Source organism: Theobroma cacao, chromosome 6 (assembly GCF_000208745.1).
Source record: "Theobroma cacao cultivar B97-61/B2 chromosome 6, Criollo_cocoa_genome_V2, whole genome shotgun sequence".
Classification (NCBI taxonomy): Eukaryota; Viridiplantae; Streptophyta; class Magnoliopsida; order Malvales; family Malvaceae; genus Theobroma; species Theobroma cacao.
The window spans coordinates 22,205,406-22,227,247 of NC_030855.1; the positions used below are offsets into that span (position 1 = coordinate 22,205,406).

Genomic DNA, 21,842 nt, shown 5'->3' on the forward strand with positions numbered 1-21,842 from the left:
ACTTAATCTAGAAACACAAAATGTAGACACAAAGAGATCCAGGAAATTGAAAATGTCTATTGACTTAGGACTTGGAGCCTTGGACATAGAAACCTATATTAATTAAGAGATGAGTTTGACATTACGTCTGGCCTAACAGAAGGAACAAATTATACTAAAACCTTCCTCTTTCGGGGTGAATAATAAACTTCCATTTTGCAGACGCTGCATGTCTTGCTCTGTGGCCACTTTTTTAAGGTGACGTTCTCCATCCTGATTCAACAAAAAAAAAAAAAACACAATTGAAAAGTCAATTACATAAAACTTGGAGAAATTTCAAGTTCCTTCATCATGCTGCAAAGCAAAATTTTTCTTCTGAAGATATTTTACAAAGATATCCTATCAGCCACTCAAAACTCTGTAATTTGTATTATGCTGCCATGGTTTCAACATCATAACTTCACAAAAATCTACTGCATATGGCTCAAGGAGTTTCTCTTTCTCTTGAGAACTAGCTAGTTGTCTATTTTCCATGAAAATGAATAGGGGACAACATGGAAGGTGTTAATTTATTAATTAATATTTGTGGTTATTAATTGTAATAAGTGTCAATACGTCCAACAGTCCATTCAAATTTAATGAAAGCAAAAGGCAAAAATGCGATAAAAGACAGATTTTCATAGAAAATGATAATCTTTTTCCCTATTCTAGCATTGCTTCATTGTATTCAAAACAAGCAAAAACGTTCGAAATATTTCTAACTGGCGGATTTCTCTCACTGGGGTGGTCATGATCCTTGAAAATCTAGACGTGTAACAATGCCATTGGCTACAGCCTGTTAAGTGAATCTACGAACTTTGTGGATTTGAAGAGTGCCAAGTGGAAATGCAAGAACAATATCAAAATCTTGAACCCCCAATGAAATGAGAGATATAGATACTACATAGATAAGGAACCTCACTCTCAATTCCCTATATAAACCCAGCCAACTGACCGTTCCAATCACTCTCGAACTTAAACCTCCACCACCCATTACCAACAAATCTCTCATTTTACAATGGCCGCCGCAACCATGGCTCTCTCTTCCCCGTCCTTCGCCGGAAAGGCACTGAAGTTCTCTCCATCCACCCCTGAAATCCAGGGCAGTGGCCGTGTTTCCATGAGGAAAACCGGCACCAAGCCTCCCTCTGGGAGTCCATGGTACGGCCCAGACAGAGTTTTGTACTTGGGCCCACTCTCTGGTGATCCTCCATCCTACTTGACCGGAGAGTTCCCCGGTGACTACGGTTGGGACACTGCTGGGCTCTCTGCTGACCCAGAGACCTTCGCCAGGAACCGTGAGCTCGAAGTCATCCACTGCAGATGGGCCATGTTGGGAGCTCTTGGATGTGTTTTCCCTGAGCTTCTGGCCAGGAATGGAGTCAAGTTCGGTGAGGCCGTGTGGTTCAAGGCTGGATCTCAGATCTTCAGCGAGGGTGGACTCGACTACTTGGGCAACCCAAGCTTGATCCACGCTCAAAGCATCTTGGCCATCTGGGCCTGCCAAGTTGTCTTGATGGGAGCTGTCGAGGGCTACCGCATTGCTGGTGGACCCCTCGGTGAGGTGACTGACCCATTGTACCCAGGTGGCAGCTTCGACCCATTGGGTCTTGCTGATGACCCAGAGGCATTCGCTGAGCTCAAGGTTAAGGAGATCAAGAACGGCAGATTGGCTATGTTCTCAATGTTCGGATTCTTCGTCCAGGCCATCGTCACCGGAAAGGGACCGTTGGAGAACTTGGCTGACCACCTTGCTGACCCTGTCAACAACAATGCCTGGGCCTATGCCACCAACTTTGTCCCCGGAAAGTGAGCTCAGAGAGAAAGAGGGATTTGTCATTTTCGTGTTCTTTCTTGGTGTGATGTAAATTTATTGCAAATCAATCAGAGCATGATATGAATTTTGCGTGCTCAAAGTGCATTTTGTCTGCCTACCTTCTTCTGACAAAGGTTTAACCATTCATCTTCATTTGTTTCAAAAGGAAAGTGGTAAAAGAGGTGAAGCACATAAAGAACAAAGCAATTATTAACTTTAACAATAATAGTTTGATAGGGAAAAAGGTTAAATTTCCGAATGTACTTCCCAGTCATCTGTACTTTGTATTTGAGAAGGAGACATTATGTTACACTGATCAATTAAATAATACCGTGTAAGATATATATCGTATATGTAGGAAAGGATGAGTTGTACAACGAAGTCATTCTGAGGAGGGTGAAGGGAGAAAAACACCTAATATTCCTAAAGCTTTATCAACAATTTGAATGGTGTGACTAAATGTAACTATTAAAAGAATTGGGAGAAAGGTGCAGTGAGTACTGAGTTCACCAATGCAGCTCTAACCCTAGTGAAATCTTCAACTATAAGTATATGTAATCTTGAACTGTGAGCTGTAGGTATATGGACAAACTCAGTCCAATGTCAACAAATCCAGACTTGCTCGAATGAAAAACTTTCGCACTGGAGCTTAAGTGTGACTTGCTGCTGCCCTGGCTCGGGCAACAGATTTTGCATAAAGTTCCTCATATTGTGATGCTGAAGAATCCCAGCTGAAATCTATATTCATGTCCTTTTGAACAAGTCGTTGCCAACTCGCCTTGTCATTTTTGTAGAGATTAAATGCACGCTCCAAGGCACTGTTTACTCCCTGTCAGTTTTTCAGATCATTCAACAGTAAGAATGATAGAGAGTTAAATTAATGATATCTAAAAGTGAAAAGATGATCCCTGACAGGAAAGGCAGAGGGTTAAACACTTTGTTTTTATAGTTTCTAGTTAGCTTTAGAAATAAAACATGGATGCTAGAATAATAACAACAAAATGAGCTTCGAATGCTGGTTAACTATATTTCAACAGTTCCATAATTACCTGTTCATCAGGAGTCATAAATGTAAATCCATTTTGAAATTGGTGAGGTATTGTGTCGTCATCAACATCAAAAACACTACAGAAGAAGATTTTAAAGGTATGAGCTTAGTATTATCCAGTCAAGCAACTTCACTTTAGTACAGTGACATACATAATTTAGGTAAAGTAGTTCACCTGTCCTTTAGACCACCAGTTTGTCTTGCAATGGGTACAGAACCATATCTCATTGCTATCATCTGGACTAACAAGAAATCACTTATAAGGATGAAAAGTGAAACTTAAACAGAGGCTCAGATGTTAATATGGTTTGCGTTTAACAGTAACTGACACAATATTCAACAAGATACTAAAGCATAAGTTTGGACCATACCTGTGTAAGGCCACAAGGCTCAAAAATAGATGGAATGATGAACATGTCAGATGCTGCGTAAATGTAATGCGAAAGAGACTCATCATATTTCAATATTAGCCGAATGTGATCATGATTTTGAAATTGGTTTGCAATACCCTCAAATTCCCTCTGCAAAATAATCAAATACAAAAATATGTAAAGAAAGAACCCCACTCTACTAACAGTCTCAAACATAAAAGTATAGAACAGGAAAAGGATTTAACTTAAAATAGAACAAGTAACTCCATACATGGACCATAGTTGTTCAATGCATGAAATGAAGCCTGAATGGAGTTTTGATTGTTCTTATTGCTTTATCTTATGTAGTTTTGATCCTAAAGGTTCAATCCAGGACAAATATCTTGCCAAATTATATTAATAATTCATCAATCAGCTTAACCATTTTAATGTAGTATTACATGCAAGTCTGGAATTACATATAAAATTATATGCATGTGTCTGCAGGTAAATATGTATTCATTTCTGTGCACCATGCTTCCAATATGTCCCAAAGTTCAAAAAAATGAAATCCAACACAATATAAAGGAATGCAGAAAAATGCTTCAGTGGTTTACTGATTGAAGAGGCTTTTCAGTAGTTTCTGATGCATACTATGATCCCCTGCAAGTAACTCCCATTGACTATAACAAATCAAATCTTTGAATCTATCCAGGTTCAACATAATGCTGAGGCTGTTGCATGCATAATATACCTTTTTTTTTCAAGGACTCATTTAACTTCTACCAAATTTAAAAGTTGGAGAGAATAAGAGTTTCCCTGTCCCTACTGGTCAATGGTAGCAGAAGTACTACCATCATATGTTTCAAAAAACATTTCTTGGATGGTTTATAGTTCTGATGTTAATTATCAAGAAAGCATCTAAGACAACTGTCTAAAGACAATTTAACAGAGGACAAAGATAAGAAGCCAGCATTAAGCTTCAGAAGAAAAAAAACCAAACTACTTTGTTAAATTTGAGATCCTTATTTTTCTTTCCCATCATTGCTTTTACATGGACAAAACAGCAGTAAAGATTCACCTGAATGTGGGCAACTGGACTTGAACCAAGAAGTACAAACTGACCACCCATCTCCAGTGTTCGATAAATGGCATGCCTAATTAGATGCATGCCCTTCTGTGGCACCAATCTTGTTATGCTGCCAACCTATTCAATAATAAATACAAGACCTCTAATAAGAATTTATGCAGTGCATCAACTACAAAACAGGAATCAGTTAAGAAATAATGACAAGCTGCTAGATGCAACATTATCAGAACCCAAAGGTGACCTTGCATTCACATTGTGCACTCAAAAGCTTTCATAGAGAATATATAATACATCTCAGTATGTTAATATACCTCAATCTCTCCTAATAGAAAGAGGTAGATTGGAATATTCAGTCTGATTAAATCAAAGCTTCATATCAGATGAGAATCTGAAGACCATTCACAGAACAGTTTAATTCTAAAAATTGATTAAATTTTTTTTATGTGGAAAGCCTGACAGTAGGATCTTATAATATTAGTTAAGTTACTGAAAAAGAATGCATTTCACAAATCAACTTGACAAAACTATAAAACAGCAGGAAAAAGAAGGGACATCTCAGACAAAAGAATATCCTGCGTTATGAACTTACAAATCTAAAGTTTTTATCAATATATCATCCTCTTAGATATACTAACAATATGATTGCATCAACCAGACTAGCTACCTTAAGTTTCCATGAAATATAAGGGAAAAACAAAAAGAGTGATAGAGTAGATTTTGCATCACAGTACTAGTAATAGAGACTTCAGAAATAATTTACCAATGGCTGTCGATCATCTGCAGATGAAAGCCCTAGATGCCTTCTCATAGCAGCTTTATTTTCAGCTTTCCCTTGCAGATCATTAGCGCTATACTGCACTTTGAGAAAAGTATCCGTGGCAGGATTCCATGCATCAGTATCGATGCCATTTAAGATTCCCATGAACTTTTTTGAGTGAAAATTAAGTGTTGAATGGAGGCCCCTTCCTCCCTGTAAAAATAAGGGGCATGTTTTGTAGTTTAACCTTAAAATTGAAAAAGCAGACCAAATTGTTCAAAGAAAAACTACAAAATATTCATACCTCAGCAGTTCGGACCTCTTGTGCATAAGTGGGCGATACTGTTGTCACTATGTTAGAGAACACAATTGCACCCTGGAAAGAAGGACAATTAGAAAAAGAACAGAAAAAAACTTACTTTCAAAAAGAATAATATTTGTTACAGCCAGACCAGTGACTACAGTACCTTAACAGGATTGACCCTATCATTTGCTGAGTTATCCTGCATTCTATCAGGTCTGTTTAGCTGTTGGACATCCAGGCCACATGATGCCAATTCTGAAGCAGATGCACTCCCTTGGTACTCAAAATTATGGCATGTAAAACATATTCGAGCTGAATTCAATCCTTTCGGAGCATACAAGTCCCAATAAAGTGGTGCCTGAAAAAGAACTAACATGTCAGATCAACAGGACATTGAATCAGATGCCAAAAGAAACCAAAGGTCAAAAATGATCATACAACAAAGGCTGTCTGCCAGTCATGGCAATGAATTATGTCTGGTTTCTTGCCAGCTTGAAAAAGCAACTCAAGTGCTGCACGACTGAAAAATGAAAAACGTTTGAAATCATCATGCTCCCCGTAACATTGTCCTCTCCAAAAGAACTTGTTGGGATGATGCGGCTCAATAAAATAAACAGGAAGACCTGTGAATTCAATTCTGCAGTCAGAATGCAAAGCTAATAGATAACATGCAACTGGAAGAAAATAAACAAAATTCTCACCTTCAACTGTGCCAACCCAAACTTTATTTTGAAATAGTTTGCCATCAAAATATGACTCTACGGTCACATCTAAGGCCTGTTCAAAAAATTAAAGTCATCATAAACATGCATTGGCCTATGATCTTTGAGTGCTTCTCAAATCTCCAATATGCTAACATACCCTCAAGTCACGAATACGGTCGTATTGCATACAATCATATTTTGGAAGAACAATCTCCACAAGATGTCCTTTCTTCTGCAGTGCTTTACCAAGACCAGTCACAACATCTCCCAAACCACCGACCTGATTGAAAATTATTGAATTCAAAAAACATAGCAACAATCAGAAAAGCACAATTAATCCCCCAAAACTAACAAGAATATGCAAGTTGAACAATATTGGAAAATTTAAGACCAAAAATCACAAACCAATTATTGGATATTCATTTTTCAGTGTCAGAAGTTAGGAGATCATTTTCGTAAACGATAAAAGACAGCATCTAACAAAGAGTATGATATTAATACCATGTAAAGATAAGTTTTAATCAGCAATCACTGATCCAAAAGGTGGACTGGAAACCAAAATAGAAAAGACAATGGAGGAAAAAAATAAAATCACCAACAGCACATTCCTGATCACTTAAAACAACCAGCTATCCAACCATGCAGGTCCAAACACAAGACCACAAAAATACACTCCCAAGCACCCACGTAGCAACCTTCCAGCTGTGCAGAGGTGCACAGACATTGATGATTATACACTACCAACTACTTTCAAGTAGATTGAAACCGTGAATTGTGTTTAAGCACAATTCCAGCAAAGAGGCTCCAAGTAGCTTGTTTACTTGGAAATTCAGAGCAAAAGGTGAAAACTACACTGGGAAAGTTTGAAATAGTTGTGGCTGAATATTCTCAGATGACGATGGCAAATCAAATGGCAACTTTAAGCTTGTTTAATCAATGTCAACAATAGGCAAAGGAGATCCAAAAGGACTGTTCTGTAGGAGAATAAGTTGTAAACTTGTAATTCATTTTAAAAGAAAGTAGATTAACAAGTAAAATGAAGATGTCTACTTCGTTGCATTTTAAAGGGTCTCATTTGTTTTTCATCCTTTCCAACAAGAATCCAAGCCATCAAGTAGACATTACTCTAGTGCTTGTACTTGAACTCCAAAAGGAAAGAACAGTAGACTCTACTTCTGTGAGCATAACTTATAAGCATGCCATCAGTAGTGAAAAAGATGAAGTGTCTTTCATTATGGTTGAATACGAAAGTACTAAAATTGTACCGGGTTGTACTGGGAGTGCATGGTCACATAACAGGCCAACCAATTGAATCGCTATTAATAATAGGAGAATGCACTGGTGAACATGGAAAAACCACACAGGGTGGCGAAAAGAACAGCTGCAAGTATAATAGGGCCAACACAAATACAGAAAAGGCAAAATGCAAAAAAGTTGAGATGATTCTCTAAGTTATATTTTCTTATTAAAAAAGACAAAACATGCAAGTTATTGAAACCAATAAAATAATTGATGGCACGCACAACACCTTGAAAGAAATTAACAATCTAACAACTATATTTGTAATTTTCTTCTAGAACAGAGTCAATCAAATAAGAAGCCAACAATTCAAAGAGAAAACAACATCAGCGATGGTGATGGGATAAGGGTGCCAAAGTGAAAAAGCCTAAAAAGGATAAGACCTCTTATAATATATGTTCATTAAAGATTATACCAAGAAAGCAACAAAAACAAAGGGCTAAGTCTTACCTTAGCAACTGGTGCCATCTCAGCAGCAATGTGAATGACATACAACCCTGGACTAAAGATCAACAAAATGGACAAGTTAAAAAAAGAGCAGTAATGCAGTAAAACCAACTAGTTAAAGGTAAATACCTTGCTTGGGATGATGTCAGGTGGAGGAATTTAGATATAACTTCACGCTCATTCTTTTCTTTGCATGCCATGAATGCATCATGAATGCGTCGATCCCTCTTCTGCACAAATTCTCTCAACAGATTTGCATCACTGCTTGATATTTTCTTCTCAAGCACCCAACCATCAATAGTAAGCAATAAATGGCTCCAAAATTCCCAAGGCATATCATCAACTGGCTCATCTAATGCCCTTTTCTTGCTTTCTTCTTTCAAACTATCAAGGGTTTCTTGAAATTCCTGCACAGACTCTTGATATAATTGGACATATGAATGTATCTCTTGATCAGACTTTTGAAGACGCTCTTCTAGTAGTTTCATCTTTTGCTGCATGAGTTCATTATAGTGTTGTATTTTCTCAGATGACAATTTAAAGACATTAGCGTCTTCAAGAGATTCTTCCAATTTATCAACCTTCTTTCGGAGATCATGGTTTTGCTGTAACACTGAAATGGCTTGGTCAGCCTGTTTAGTTGCCTTATCCAGCAAGAGTTGCAAATTTTCTACCTTTGCCCATAGGTCCTTGCATTCAACCTTTAGAGCAGAAATATTTGAAGAGTCTTGCTGAGAAACAGACAGTTTAGACTCCAACTCCTTCAAAGCAGACTCTAGAAAAGAGCGTTCATTTTCAAGAGTTACCATGTGTTCATTAGTGTCCTTGACATTACTAAGCATAGACTTGAGCGCTTGGATATCATGTTTTAGGGCTAGATTCTCTGTCCTCAAAGAATCAACCTCCTTGCTAAGAGAATGAACATGACGATCACGTGCTAAAAGCATTTCTTCTTTTGAAATTTTGTTTTGATTCTCATACAATTCAAGCTCACTTTTCCCAGAACCACCCCTGTGAATCAACTCATTTCGCAACTTCTCCAGCTGATCTTCTAGGAGCTCCACATGTATCTTTTCTTGGGAAGCAACTTTAATCCGAGCATCAGCTTCTGCCAATCTCATCTCCAAAATGTTAATTTCTCCTTGTAGTGACTCCTTCTCACTGAGAATTTTATGAAGATCTTCTAGTGCATGAACCCGAGCTTGATTGAGAAGAAGGATATCTACATATGTTTAGAAACAGCAAGATATATCATATTTAGAAGAAGGATTATGATGCATGAATATGATAACATGCATATATTTCTCTTCATGAAATGATAGAAAGGTGCATACTAAAGTACTACATAAAAATAAATTCAAGAGTTTCATAACAGCAAGATATCCTACTTCTCTCTGCATTTTTTATCATGCCTATCAGGTCCTCTAGAAGAACTCCTGAGAGCTGCTCTCCACCATCTCTGTTTATGGCCTGCAAAAGAGAAAATGGCTTTCAGAAACTTAAATTTAAACCTTCAATTTACATAATTCCTATTAAGAAAACAGAAGAAGGCCTTTCAAAGAAAAAGAACACAGAAGAAGGAAGTATATGACCATGTATATCTCATAGTTCCATAAGTAATTGTTTCTCCCAAAACTTTATATGTCTCTAACTTTAAGTTAAAAGGAAATCACTTCTATCAAATTGCAGGAAACTCAACCAGATAATGCATCACTAAGGAATTCAGATCTTCTAATCATACTTCACCGCTTGAACAGTAGGAGTAAATAAAGCATCTTCACCACCAAAGCAAAATCCAGGATGGCAAATTTGCCATTCGAAAAGCTCATAAAATTCTTGATTAACAAACTTCAACAAAGATAAAATTATTCCATATGGTGCCTTGAATTTCTGACATTTATGCACCATCATTGAGAACTCATAAGTATCGTATTTGCTGGAACACAAAAATTAAGCAATGGTAAATGTGTTCAATTATTCTTCCCACTTCACCATCATTCTATGGCAGTTCATGAAGACAAACAAATAAAATTAAAATATCTATACAGAACAAGAGCAGCACCAAACAATACAATTTGCATCCAGATTCACTGCAGGCTTCTTGGAAAATGAAAGTACCAAAGCTTTTGTTACAGCAGGCAGTGTTAAACTGTCCAGATTCTGTCCATCCGTATGCTCTACATCTCTGTTAGTCTCAATGGCAGACACAGATAGAGTGCCCAAATTCTGTTCATTGATATACTCCACATCTACCCTAGTATTAACATCATCTTCATAAAGAGTTTCATTTTGTACTATATGCTCCATATCTACACTATTTGGGACAGAATTTTCAGGTACAGATTCCTCATCGCTATTCGGCTGCAACTTTGCACTTGTTGGAATCTGCTCAGAAGGAAGTTTCTTCCCTTGTGGTCTCTTATTTTGAGAACTGCATAAATTTCAATAGGGACATCAAATAAGTGGATAATATATCACCTTCCATTCCAAGACGCATAATACGAAAGCAACAGATAAAAGATCCAAAAGTTCTTGAGAATATAATTTATATGATGTAAAAATTGACATCTACATATATTCTTTTTTTTTTTTAAAGTACAAAACGATTGTTCAAGAACTATTGAATTGTCAAGAAACTTGAACCAGATCACGGTCATTAAACAAGCTTGTTACTAGCCTAGTTCTACAAACTTTTTGTTTTCTTTTTCTTTCTTCTCATTAAAATACAGAACCATGCAACATTCCAATAAACATTAGTTTGCTCTTGATAAGCCTAATCCATCATTAATTTCCATTTCGATATCAAAGTCTAGCCAAGAATGTATAGCTTTTCTAACTTAGGGCCAAACAAAACTCTTCAATCAAAAATTTCTCAAAAGCAAATTGAACAGACCCTTGAAAACATATTTAAACAAAAAAAAAATAGCCAAAATCGATCGTTTAAACGGCTATGGATTCAAGAAAAGTACCTGAAATTCTTTTGCCGCATTTTACATGAAGCTGGGAGTAAGCGACGAGAAGGCACGAACAGTAACCTCAAATTTACATGCTTCTTATAACTAATAACATTTTTATTATTATTATTATTGTAGTTCAAACTGATAAAGCCATGGTTAAAGAAGCAGGTCGATAGCTTTGCAGACATTTTCTTTCTCTTTTTTCTTTTTATTTTTGTTTGTTTGAAATGCGCAAAGCCTCGCTCTCTCTTTCTCTCGATATGGGTTTGAGGGATTGGGAACAGAAGAATAACCGCTTTCTTTGGCTCAACGTTAACTTGCTGCCTATAACCGGAAGATTAGCATAAAAAATTTAGTACCACTATATACTAAATAAAACAAATATCTGAAATGCTGATAATATCTTACTGGACAGAGTGGACACCGGAGTCTTCTCCTTGAATCTATATTTTTACGACAATCAAAAGATAATATATATGTTAGGGCGTATTCTTGTTACGGTGTGAGTGTTTCCCTTATCCGAATCGAACGGACGAGGGTCTTGGAGCCGGTGTAAGGCTGGGGCCAGTGTTCATCCACTATTTCTGTTTGGATTGATATGATGGATGGTGATGGGACGTGATCGGAGAGAAAGTTTTGTGTGAGTGAGCTATGGAAAGAGCCCCACGTGGCATGTGAGAATAAGGCAGAATTGAGATCTCCATTTATGGAGAAAATGACGGGATTTAAATATTTAAATTAAATAAATGGAGATTAATTTAATTTGGCATATCCATGTCTTTTCCTCTAAGGCAAGGAGACAATGGAGATTAGAAAAGGCAACTAAACCGGATTTAGAGGTTTAATGAAATATTCGTTAAGCCATGGCACATTTCTAGTTTAGCAGTCTATGGTACATCATTTTGCTCTTCCCTATTGAAAATTTTGAATAATTTTATTGAAAGGAAGAAAAAAATATGATTATGTTATTATTACTGACATAAAAAATAAATTTCATGATTTTATATTTTCGTGCTTTAATTATGTTGTATAAATATAAGATATTCATAGCTATATATTTATAAATGTAAATGCCAACATAATACAAATAATTAAATGTGTAAGAATCTTAAATGTGTGTACAAATATATTTGATAAAGTTATAACATGACACAACTAACATGATTATTAAATTTTATACAACACAAAATAATTTGTTTACACAATTACTATGATTAAATTTTATATAATTATAATATATTTACACGATTGATATAATTAATACAATTAAAATAAAATATAATTTTATTATTCAAATTAATAATAGAAAATTATAAATATCATAATATTTTTCAAATATAATTAAATTTAACATCAATAAATATATCTTAACTTTGTATTAATGTGTTCAAACAACACATGGACACAACTTAATAAATGAGTTACAAGTACATGATAACATGATTAACTAATTATGTCTTAGTTAAATTTTAATAGAGTAAGCGTGGTTGACATAGTTAATACATGATTTGTTTGCATTTTATCATAATTAATACAGAAAATACAAGTAACTTAAACTCAAATCTGCTTAAACTTGTATCATGCTGTATTGTCTTGTACAAAATTATCATGTTTAAATTGTAAAGTTTCACAAAAAGTTTATAGTTGGTTCATTTATTTATGTATACATGAAAATATATAGTCATCTTAAATAAATATTGTAGGTAAATATAACTAAATGTAACTTTTTACATAAAAGTATTTCAATAGAAAATGCTTTTTACGTCACAATAAGATACTGGATTTTATCATCTATAATTATTTGGAAAATTTTTTTTATCTCACTTTACTTTTTTATTTTTTATGCAATTTTCATTTGCATATTTGTACTAAATTTTTTAAAAGGATTTTATGTTGTTGAGTGGATAGGCTCAAATTGGTGGACTTAGAGCCCATATTTCAAGGGCGAATTGGGCCGTCAACAATTGCTGCCCTTGGGCCCAAACAATTCAAAGAACAAAAAGTCTAAGGGAACTGCGAACATATAGCGCTGAAGTAACGAGCGAAACGCAGCGGAATTGCGGGAAACGCCAGGAGTGTTGCAACTTGTTAACTTCAGTACGATTTTTTTTCCTTTGTTTCCCCGTCAAAATCTTCTTCTTCTTCATCATCGTGATATTGTTTTCCAATTTCACCAATTTTTCGTTCCAATTCCAGCGCACATTTCCAATTCTTTGTTCCCTAGATTTCGAAACATCCATTCCAAAATTTCCTCTCTCAATCCTTCTTGATTTTCTATTTCGACGATTAAAATTTTGAATCAAATCTTCTACTCTGATTCTTTCTCTTATTTACACAGAGTTCCTCCTCACGTAATTTCGTTGAAAAAGCTCAAGAAATGGAGAAAAACAGTAGCTGTTGCTTCTCCAATTTATCTTCCAATCTTCCAATCACTTGTTTCGTCACCTTTATTGCAATTATCTTAGTCCGAATTCTCTACGTGATTTGGCGAACCTGCAAGCCACTGAGAAAAAGAACTTCGCAGCAGCCTCTCAGCACTCTCGTTGTTTTGGGTTCAGGTGCGCTCAATTTTTGTTTATCCTTTTTTCTTAATTGCCGTTGATTTTATGATGTTTAATCATGATCGTTGGTTTGTGATTTCTCGGTATAGGAGGACACACGGCAGAGATGATTGATCTCTTGTTAGTTTTGCAAAAGAACAAGTTTACGCCGAGGTTTTATATAGCCGCTGCTACTGATAATATGAGCCTGCAGAAAGCTCGTGTTTTGGAGAATTCTTTGGCTGATTCGGTAAATTTTGCAACTCCGATTTCTGACTTTGTTATCAATGGCTATTAAGATTTTGATTTATTGCCTTTCCTCCATACGATTTCAGTTTGTTTAATGTGGTCTTTTGTTCATAGGGATACTATTTATATATTATTTATTTAATGAAAATACGTTGAATTATTAATCAACGGTATAATATTCTTATTAGTACCTTTTTTAACCCTTGTATGTGAATTTCGTTAATAATATAGCAGATATTGCAAGTTTTTTTGTTGTTATTTCTTTGTTTTGAATCATCTGGGCTGCTTTCCTATGTTGGTACTTCCATTTTGCTATCTGTATATTTAGTGTTATTTTGTAAAATGTAAATTCGTAAACAGTTTGGCATTGGATGGAGGGCATGGCTTCCCTAGTTGTGCTTCTTATTGAGAAGTTGGATTGTGTTTCATATTCCTGTTTTGCTGATTACAAGAGGTTTCCTTCTTAAACTTATTGCAACTGCAGAGTGGGGTCAAGGAAATCTCTGCTGAGTTCATGCAGATCTATAGAAGCAGGGAAGTTGGTCAATCATATGTAACCTCTGTTTGGACAACTTTAGTAGCCCTGGCTCATGCATTGTGGCTGATGATTAAAATCAGACCTCAAGTGGTATTATTCTGTTCTGTGTAACTTCCTTTCCCCTTCTAGTTGCTGTTTTTACTTAAAATAGATGCTTGAATCAGGTTTCATGTTCTGGCCCAAATGAAAAATGATCAAGTTTCTTGTTATAAACTTTACTTTAACTGCAGGTTCTTTGCAATGGCCCTGGTACTTGTATTCCTCTATGTGTAATTGCATTCATTTTCAAGGTTCGCATGTTTCCCTCTAATCCTTTTTATTTTGTATTGCCTTTCTCTCTTTGATAAAACTGATGGGATGGGAAAAAGAAAGTCAGATAAAGTTAAATGCTTAAACATTTCTACATCTAAGATGACTGGAGTTAGCTATTTTTCTTGTAAATTTGCTGGCAGGTGGTTGGAATTAGATGGTCATCCATCTTTTATGTTGAGAGCATTGCAAGAGTAAAGAGGCTCTCTTTAAGTGGTTTGTTGCTTTACAAGTTACGGATTGCAGATCAGTTCTTTGTGCAATGGCCACAACTGCAGAGAAAATACCCTCGAGCTCATTATGTTGGTTGCCTGATGTAGTTAATTAAGTCCACTGCTGATGGGTACTCTCACTTAACCTCAAAGATTTTTGTTTTAATATTGTATTCTACATTTTAAAGTTTCTTTTTCTCTTTCTCCTCATTAGGATTTTAGTATTTCCTTGTTGGGTTCGTTTGATTACTGCAACATGATTTAATGTGGACCATGATATTTGACAAAAAGAATGATAGAGTATGATATGGATTATCTCAAAATTTTGATACTAGCATTACACTTGCGCTTTAACCAAGACCATGTTAATTAATAAATTGCTGGCATATATCATTTCACTGCCTCAACATTAAGTTCTTAAATTGGTAACAAGTTTCTGGAACCTTTCAAGTGATTTGTGGTATTTTTAGTGTCTATTATTTGCCCAAACTGTTTTAGATATATTACTTGCCATTTGATTCCAAATTTTAAATTAATACTCTTAAGTTGTTGTTAATCTCTTGAACTTTATATGGAGGAACATTGCTGCATATATTTTTGTTTTAGGGTGTAGTTTGCAAAGGACTTCTTAGGAATAACCGAATAAGTTTCTATTTCAACTTTTCTCTCCATGATTTTGTTTAATTTATTACTTAATATGATCAAATTCCTGCATAGCTTGGATTCAAACTTCCAACCCCTCTTTTTCTTCTCCTTTTCCCTCAAACGTTTACATGTTTTCTTGGATGTGAGCAGCCTGAGCTGGGTTGATTGTTGAAGTACTTGAGCTTATCTTTGACAAACACGTAGCATAGCATGGTCAAATTGAATTTTTTGGGCTGGTTGGAACACTGAGAATTCCTTAATTGTATTAGGGAAATTATTAATATTAGTCACGAACTAGCAAGGAATTATCATGTATAAGGGAAGCTTGAGCAGCTTCAGTTGAGCTCATTTTTGAGTACTGCCTCTTTGGTTTGTGATATGCAACCTACACTAAGGACATATACTCCAGCTTCAATAATTTTGGATAAGCCTGATTAAGGGCTTTGGCTTGATTTGCTAACTATGAGCTTCAATGAACCCTATGATTTGTTGATCGCTAATGAGTTTAGCTTGAGTTTACAAGCATTTCTGTTGTTTGCTGAACATAACCATGTTTCTTTTCCCTATTTCACATAACAATAATGGGTTGATCTGACATGATTGCAACAAACATCTTAGCTTCATTTATCTAATCTTCCCAGTCATTTTGGAATCTCTCATTGTTTCATGGTGTCCTGTTTTCTTTCTGTTTGAACTCCCTCCTGCTTTTTGTTCTTAAACTCCCCATTATAGAATGAGGCTAGTGAGACAGAATAGGTCATTTATTTTCTTCTCCAATGCCAATTAGCATGGTGCAGCTGCTTTTGTTAAGCATTACTACAACCCTAGCCGTTTTGGATGAAAATACTATGAGAAGCTGAGAATACATACAGAGTACGTAATTGTATTTAGTTTCCTAGTGCTATTTTTGGAGTTTGGTATATTTAACTTTGCACAGAGAAGGATGAGAAAGATTACTTTTGAGGTTGTATTTCTTGTTTTGCAGAAAATGACAATCTCATATAGACCGTGGAAGCCCAACTTATCCATTAACTAACCTCTTCAAGTAATGGACTCTTTGAAACTTCACTGCCACTTCTATATTCACTCTTGGAGCTTGTATTGTCAAGATAACACTGATAGACATATGAGACAAAGCCCCATATAGCCAATACCATAGCAATTACCTTTATTGGATCCATTTTCTCATGGAAAAAGATCACAGCTAGAATTGGAATAACAGGCAAACCCAAGACACTTATGGCATTGGAGAAGAGAGAAGACACTTCGAAAATCAATCCTATAGCCCCAACAACAAAAAACTCTGAAGCTATAGCTGTCTCAATTAGGGTCATCACATAGGAAAACTTACCCAGTCTAAACTCCTCCATTTCTACTGACAAATTTTTCCATTCTCCACTGATGAAGAGCCCCACTATGGCAACAGAAGTGGCAATCAGTGACTGATATATCACCATTTCAAAGACCTTTGCATGTGTTTCTCTTTTTAGAAGCTTTTTGAAGGCAAGTTGTGTCAGAGAAAGCATCAAGCCATACCCAGCAGACGCACCAATAGTGCATATGAATCCAATTGCATACTTTCCTTTAGAGACTTCAGCGTGGCTTGCTGGATCAGTTTGAAATATCAGGAGGGTGGAGGAGATGGTTAGTAAAACTAGTGAATTGATTATAAAAGGAGTGAACTTTTGCGAATGAAGGAAAAATGAGAAGAGAGCAGTGAAGGCTAATTGGGATGCACAAATGAGGGAAAAAGTTGATACTGGAAGGTATAAGAGTCCAAAAGAATACATCAAGCTGTATGCTGCTAGGCAAATACCAAAAGAGAAATAGATTATTGCCAGTATCAAGGCAGATGGCTGCTTTGTTTGCTCATTTGTTGTGCAACTTCTAGGTGGTGAGAGGCAGTAACATGGAATGAGGATTGGGAAGCCCGCAAGTTGCGCAAGTGTAGCTACCCATATGCTCTTCCCTCCTTTGTCATAGTATAGGCGTCCCAAGAGTGTGGATGCTGACTGGCCGAAGAGTACAAAGAACGCATACATGATGATAGAGATCCACCACTTATAGTTTCTGGGTTCAGGGCTTGTTAGTTTCTTGCCATTCAGATACTGAGGTGAGTTTTCTTCCTTGACTTCTTGAACTGTTAGAAAACATTGGCATAATTGTTATTCAAGGACTCATAACTGATTTGTCAAATGACGGGTTTTTTTTTTAAAAGAAAATCTTGTATGTTCTACAAACTCTAATGAGTTGTATTACACTTTAAAATATAAATCTCTGCCATTGAGTGTTCCTGCTTAGCTTAAAAGTTAAGAACCATGGTTTGATATGCATACGTGTTGAATGCAAAGTGAATGCATCTGAACTGGGAACCTGGGAAGTGTAAAAAGCAGTTAGCTATCAGAATAAATTTGTTGGAAGCCGGGGTGGGGGGGGGGGGGGGATTTTGAGGTTTTAATTTGGTTGACAACTCTTGATTGTTGCCTTTGCCTTTTGTTTTTGAAAAAAAGGGCCATGAACAACTTTTTATGATATGAGAATTATGGTTTAACTTTCATGGTTAAATAATGAATAAGAAAATGGTTTTATTTGTGTGATTGTCCAAATTAATATTAGTATTTTTTGGGTAAATTTTATTTACCCTTTCTGTGATTTAAACTTTTTCTATATAATATCTTGTGATTATTTTGCCCCCAATTAGCATCTTGTGGATATTTTTTTTCAATAATATAGTAGCATATGGATAATATATGTTTTCACAAGGGTTGAGCCGTTACTTTTACCTTATCAAAGTATCAAAATACTCTTAATTCAAAGTTAGTCTATATGATTGTTTTGTAATTTAATAGAGCAAAATTAGTGGCATAACTTTTTGTGAGAGCCGAAATTATTTATAGTGTTAATTGAGAAAAGAATCACAAGCTACTAATTGAAAAAAAAAAATACCGTATTATATGGGAAAAGTTTAAATTATAAAGGGTATAGGTGAAGTTTATTGTATATTTTTTTCAGTCTTTGTTAATTTTCAGACAAATATGATTTTGTTTCTATCATTTTTTTTTTGTGAAAACTTGGAAAACATAAAAATAAATTGTAAAAGGTAAGTAATAAAAGTTGCAATCAAATGAAATTTTAGTTAACGTTGTCGCATTATCTCTTCAAGAAGATCTATAACAGTACGAGTCAAAGGTGAGGGAAGAAATAAAGAGTTTAAGGTAAGTGAGAATTTCCTCGATGATGCGAAAATTATTGTCTGTTTTCTTTAAGCTTAAAATCGGGAGTTTAGCTGATGAGAGGTAAACGGTGACTGAGCTCGTTGATAGCTTTACTCCATTTTAGCGACTTAAAGATGGGCAAAAAGAGAACTAAATTGGCTAAGTCGCTACAATTTGACACAGAAATAGACAAAAAAAAAAAAAAAGTCTTGTTCAAGAATTTTATAATGTCGATCTCTTCATTCAGGAGTTTTTGTGGATGAAAGAGAAGATAAAAGCTAATTATAAAATGGTTTTTGTAGTTTGCTTCCCTAATCTTTACATGAGTCGAGTTAGCTGACTTACCAATGATGTGGAGTTGCAGTTCTTGGGGTTTTCCCATATCAAAGACGAAGAAATTCCAAAAGCAGCCAGCCAGCCAGCCAGGGAGGAAGGAGAGAGAGGGAGGGAGGGAGACAGAGAGAGAGAGTTTATACCAAAGAACAATGTAAATATATATGCCACCTAACTGTGGATAATGGCTATGCAAGTAGTCTCATTGCCCAGAAAGAAAAGAATCCTTCCATTCCATGCATACGAAGTACGATTGTCTGTAACAACAAATCATTAATTGGATGATGATGATGGGCGATGCGTGCAGAAATGAATCATGTGCATCTTTGGATTTGATTGGTCTGCGGGTGAGTGAGAGAGACGTGAAAAGTTTGCATGAATGACATTCAATTTTGAAGGTTATGGCTGTCCCAGGCATGACATTATCGAGGTCGATTAGTCTGCAATCAGTAATTATTCCATCATTTGCAATATTTACATCTTCACGAAAACATGAAAACCATATGCCTCATCATAGGCATCAGTCAAGATCATGCAATTAGTGCCTGATTTGACCATTTTATTTTATTTTGGAACGTCACCATTATTTTCTTTGCTACATCTTTGATGCGCCGTAAAGCTCACTTCTTCAACCAGAGGAAGCTTTTAGAGCTTCAATCATTTATGTTTTTGAGTTAACTCTTACAGCGCGTTTGGTTGGGGGAATAGCACTCTATTCCCATGCCATTCCATTTCCCTTGTTTGGTTGTCAAACAAGTAGGCGGAATAGGTATTCTGGAGGAATAGGACTTTGTGGTGGGAATGGCTAATACCCGCCCCCTCGGTATTATCTATTTCGTGACCGAGAGAATAAGTTTAAATTGTAATTTGACTAAAATATCCTCAAATGTTTAATAAAATCACCATTTTATCCCTATAAAAAGTAAATTTTTTTCTCTCTCTTCCTCCTTCCTCTTTCCCCCATCTTCCTCAGCAGTTTCAACCTTCCCCCGAAAAGCCTATTCTCTCTCAGCCCACTGTCTTCCTCTCGTCTGTCAGCCGCTCTTCCCCCATGTTCATCTTCTCTCTTAGCTAGCCGTCCTTCCTCTGTCTTTATCTCCTCTCTCAACTGGTCGTCTTACTCTCTCTCAACCGTGGGTCTTCCCCTCTCTCTCAGCCGCTCTCACCCGTCTTCCCCTCTCTCTCCGCCGTCCATAGTGGAGGTAGTTGCTTCAAATCCTTCAGGCAACAACATTTCCATTTAATTGTTATGGTTTTTGTGATTAATTGTGATTGTTGTTAGTAGATCTCACTCTAGTGTTTTTATTGTTAGTAGATCTGAAATATAAAATGCTGATTTTGTGTTGTGATTTTGATGAATTTTCTTTCTGAGTTGCTGAAATTTTGGGTACTTATTGTTTGAATTTTTTTGATTTGTTGATTATATATATACAAGGCCCCAAATTCATTCCCTCATTTTGAAGCTGCTGTTAAGTTGAAAGCGGCAGCTTCTTCATTCGGGTTTGTTAGGTCCATGGTTGCAAGGGAGAATTTTTGGTAAGGCAATCTGAACATGATAACCACACCAATCTGGCTAGTATCTTATGAAATGAAAAGAAAGTCTGCTGCAAGACCATATTCTAATGTTGTTTGATCAGTTTTTGGGCAATGAATGTATTATTATAGGACAGCTTCCATTTTCATTCTTCAACATGATTAATTATTATTAGTAACTTGGTGTGATGAAATAATAAAATTAAGATAAGAATATATATAGAGATTTGATAGATATCAGAGCTCAAATTAATTCCTATGTGCATAAACATAATCAAAATTGATTGCCTTGACGAAAACTAAATTTTAATGAATCAAACGTACAATGCAAATAATAATTAAATCTTGTTTCCGCTAATCAAGCTTTTGTTATTTGCAAAATACAGTGACAAAGGAACATTATTGAATAAACTTGTTTGTAACTTGTTCATTAGAAGCTCTTTTGGCCTGTGGTTGCAAAGTTGATTATGATATCCGTTAGTTTCCTCACTTGACAAGGTATTTTCTTTTCTCATTTTGCAGTCAAATTGTCGCTAGGGAGAAGAAAGGCAAGCACTGGGTGATGCATGAACAAAAGTAATAATCTTCCTCTGCTGGTAGAGATTTTAAGTAATCTGGGTTCTCTGTAATCTCTACTTATGGTTTTAAACTATTCTGCTATTATATGGTTTAAAGTAGTTCTTTAAATCCACAAATTCAGTATGTGAGGTAATGTTTTGTGTTCGGTGGTTGTAAAAGTCAAGGTGTGGTGTGGATAAGATTATGGTTTCATTGTGGTTCTTCTTCATTTTGTTTTGTGGTGTGAAGTTTTATGTTGGGGACTTTTCTGTTTTTTCTTTATGTTTGGGAATGATGCATGTATTGTCAATACAGTAAGATGTCAAAGTTTGGTGTTCTGTTTTGCCATATCTTTTGTGATAGTGTCTCTTGGCTCTCTTTTTTTCCAGAACTGATTTGTATAATGAATTTTAGCATTGTTCTTAATTAATGTACGATGTATTCCAGCTCGGAATAAAAAAGAGAAATTAAGAGATCAATCCATTGTATATGGAATTCATGAATCATGATAAAGGGTTTGCCAGTGCGAGTAATAACCTAGAGCCACCATATATGAAAATGTTTTATAATATATGAAAATGATTCATAATATATGAAGAATTGGCTAAAAAAAAAATCTATACACAAATTTAATTGATTATGATGGATAAAATATAATATAATTAAATTATATTTTTAAATAATTATCTATTTATAAAAATATGTGACTAAATTATAATTATTTTTAGTAATTGGGAGAAAATATAATTATGATGGATAATTATCTTTTGGGATAAATGTGTATTTAAATGATAATAAGGATAATTTTATTTTTTTATGAAAATAATTGTTAATATAGTCAAGGGTATTTATGTTATTTTATCACCATTCCTTTCTTATTCCAATCTTATTTTTATCAACCAAACACTGTAATAAGTCAT

At 35.4% G+C, this 21,842-nt stretch overlaps 4 protein-coding genes across 8 annotated transcripts; 2 read left to right on the forward strand and 2 right to left on the reverse strand.

Annotated features, from left to right (window-relative positions):
• LOC18596543 (chlorophyll a-b binding protein of LHCII type 1) lies at positions 966-1,952 on the forward strand. The gene has a single exon (XM_007025086.2). It carries the CDS (start codon positions 1,037-1,039, stop codon positions 1,829-1,831), a length of 795 nt encoding a protein of 264 aa, XP_007025148.1. The 5' UTR covers positions 966-1,036; the 3' UTR covers positions 1,832-1,952.
• On the reverse strand, positions 2,064-11,218 carry LOC18596542 (probable starch synthase 4, chloroplastic/amyloplastic). Of its 2 annotated transcripts, none has more exons than XM_007025083.2 (16): positions 10,803-11,218; positions 9,952-10,264; positions 9,222-9,303; positions 7,963-9,055; positions 7,837-7,888; positions 6,245-6,367; positions 6,085-6,160; positions 5,822-6,006; positions 5,547-5,741; positions 5,384-5,455; positions 5,083-5,175; positions 4,314-4,439; positions 3,254-3,403; positions 3,058-3,119; positions 2,884-2,959; positions 2,064-2,663 (listed from the first exon to the last, which is right to left on the reverse strand). In XM_007025083.2, the coding sequence occupies exons 1-16, from the start codon at positions 10,976-10,978 to the stop codon at positions 2,484-2,486; spliced, it is 3,054 nt and encodes a 1,017-aa protein (XP_007025145.2). In that variant the 5' UTR covers positions 10,979-11,218; the 3' UTR covers positions 2,064-2,483. The 2 variants fall into 2 exon arrangements, with proteins under 2 accessions (XP_007025145.2, XP_007025147.2); XM_007025085.2 differs by having other exon boundaries at positions 5,083-5,292.
• LOC18596544 (UDP-N-acetylglucosamine transferase subunit ALG14 homolog) lies at positions 12,807-21,265 on the forward strand. 4 transcript variants are annotated; one of them, XM_018123742.1, is made up of 7 exons: positions 12,807-12,887; positions 13,129-13,348; positions 13,441-13,580; positions 14,064-14,207; positions 14,348-14,407; positions 14,570-14,769; positions 20,887-21,265. In XM_018123742.1, exons 2-6 carry the CDS (start codon positions 13,168-13,170, stop codon positions 14,744-14,746), a joined length of 702 nt encoding a protein of 233 aa, XP_017979231.1. In that variant the 5' UTR covers positions 12,807-12,887; positions 13,129-13,167; the 3' UTR covers positions 14,747-14,769; positions 20,887-21,265. The 4 variants fall into 4 exon arrangements, with proteins under 4 accessions (XP_017979231.1, XP_017979232.1, XP_017979230.1 ...); XM_018123743.1 differs by lacking the exon at positions 20,887-21,265 and adding an exon at positions 18,863-19,119; XM_018123741.1 differs by lacking the exon at positions 20,887-21,265 and adding an exon at positions 16,269-16,354.
• Positions 16,228-18,949, reverse strand: LOC18596545 (probable purine permease 9). The gene is made up of 2 exons (XM_007025091.2): positions 18,844-18,949; positions 16,228-17,423 (listed from the first exon to the last, which is right to left on the reverse strand). The coding sequence occupies exons 1-2, from the start codon at positions 18,878-18,880 to the stop codon at positions 16,312-16,314; spliced, it is 1,149 nt and encodes a 382-aa protein (XP_007025153.1). The 5' UTR covers positions 18,881-18,949; the 3' UTR covers positions 16,228-16,311.

Bases quoted from the DNA above. Each gene is read 5' to 3' on its own strand.
- LOC18596543 (XM_007025086.2), top strand. From the start codon at position 1,037: ATGGCCGCCGCAACCATGGCTCTCTCTTCCCCGTCCTTCGCCGGAAAG.
- LOC18596542 (XM_007025085.2), bottom strand. From the start codon at position 10,978: ATGTCTGCAAAGCTATCGACCTGCTTCTTTAACCATGGCTTTATCAGT. The intron at 6,161-6,244 runs GTATGTTAGCAT...TTTTTTGAACAG, and splicing joins ACCGTATTCGTGACTTGAGG to GCCTTAGATGTGACCGTAGA. The intron at 3,404-4,313 runs GTGAATCTTTAC...ATTATTTTGCAG, and splicing joins GTCCAGTTGCCCACATTCAG to AGGGAATTTGAGGGTATTGC.
- LOC18596544 (XM_018123742.1), top strand. From the start codon at position 13,168: ATGGAGAAAAACAGTAGCTGTTGCTTCTCCAATTTATCTTCCAATCTT. The intron at 13,349-13,440 runs GTGCGCTCAATT...TTCTCGGTATAG, and splicing joins TCTCGTTGTTTTGGGTTCAG to GAGGACACACGGCAGAGATG. The intron at 14,408-14,569 runs GTTCGCATGTTT...ATTTGCTGGCAG, and splicing joins TAATTGCATTCATTTTCAAG to GTGGTTGGAATTAGATGGTC.
- LOC18596545 (XM_007025091.2), bottom strand. From the start codon at position 18,880: ATGGGAAAACCCCAAGAACTGCAACTCCACATCATTG. The intron at 17,424-18,843 runs GTAAGTCAGCTA...GTTTTCTAACAG, and splicing joins ACTGCAACTCCACATCATTG to TTCAAGAAGTCAAGGAAGAA.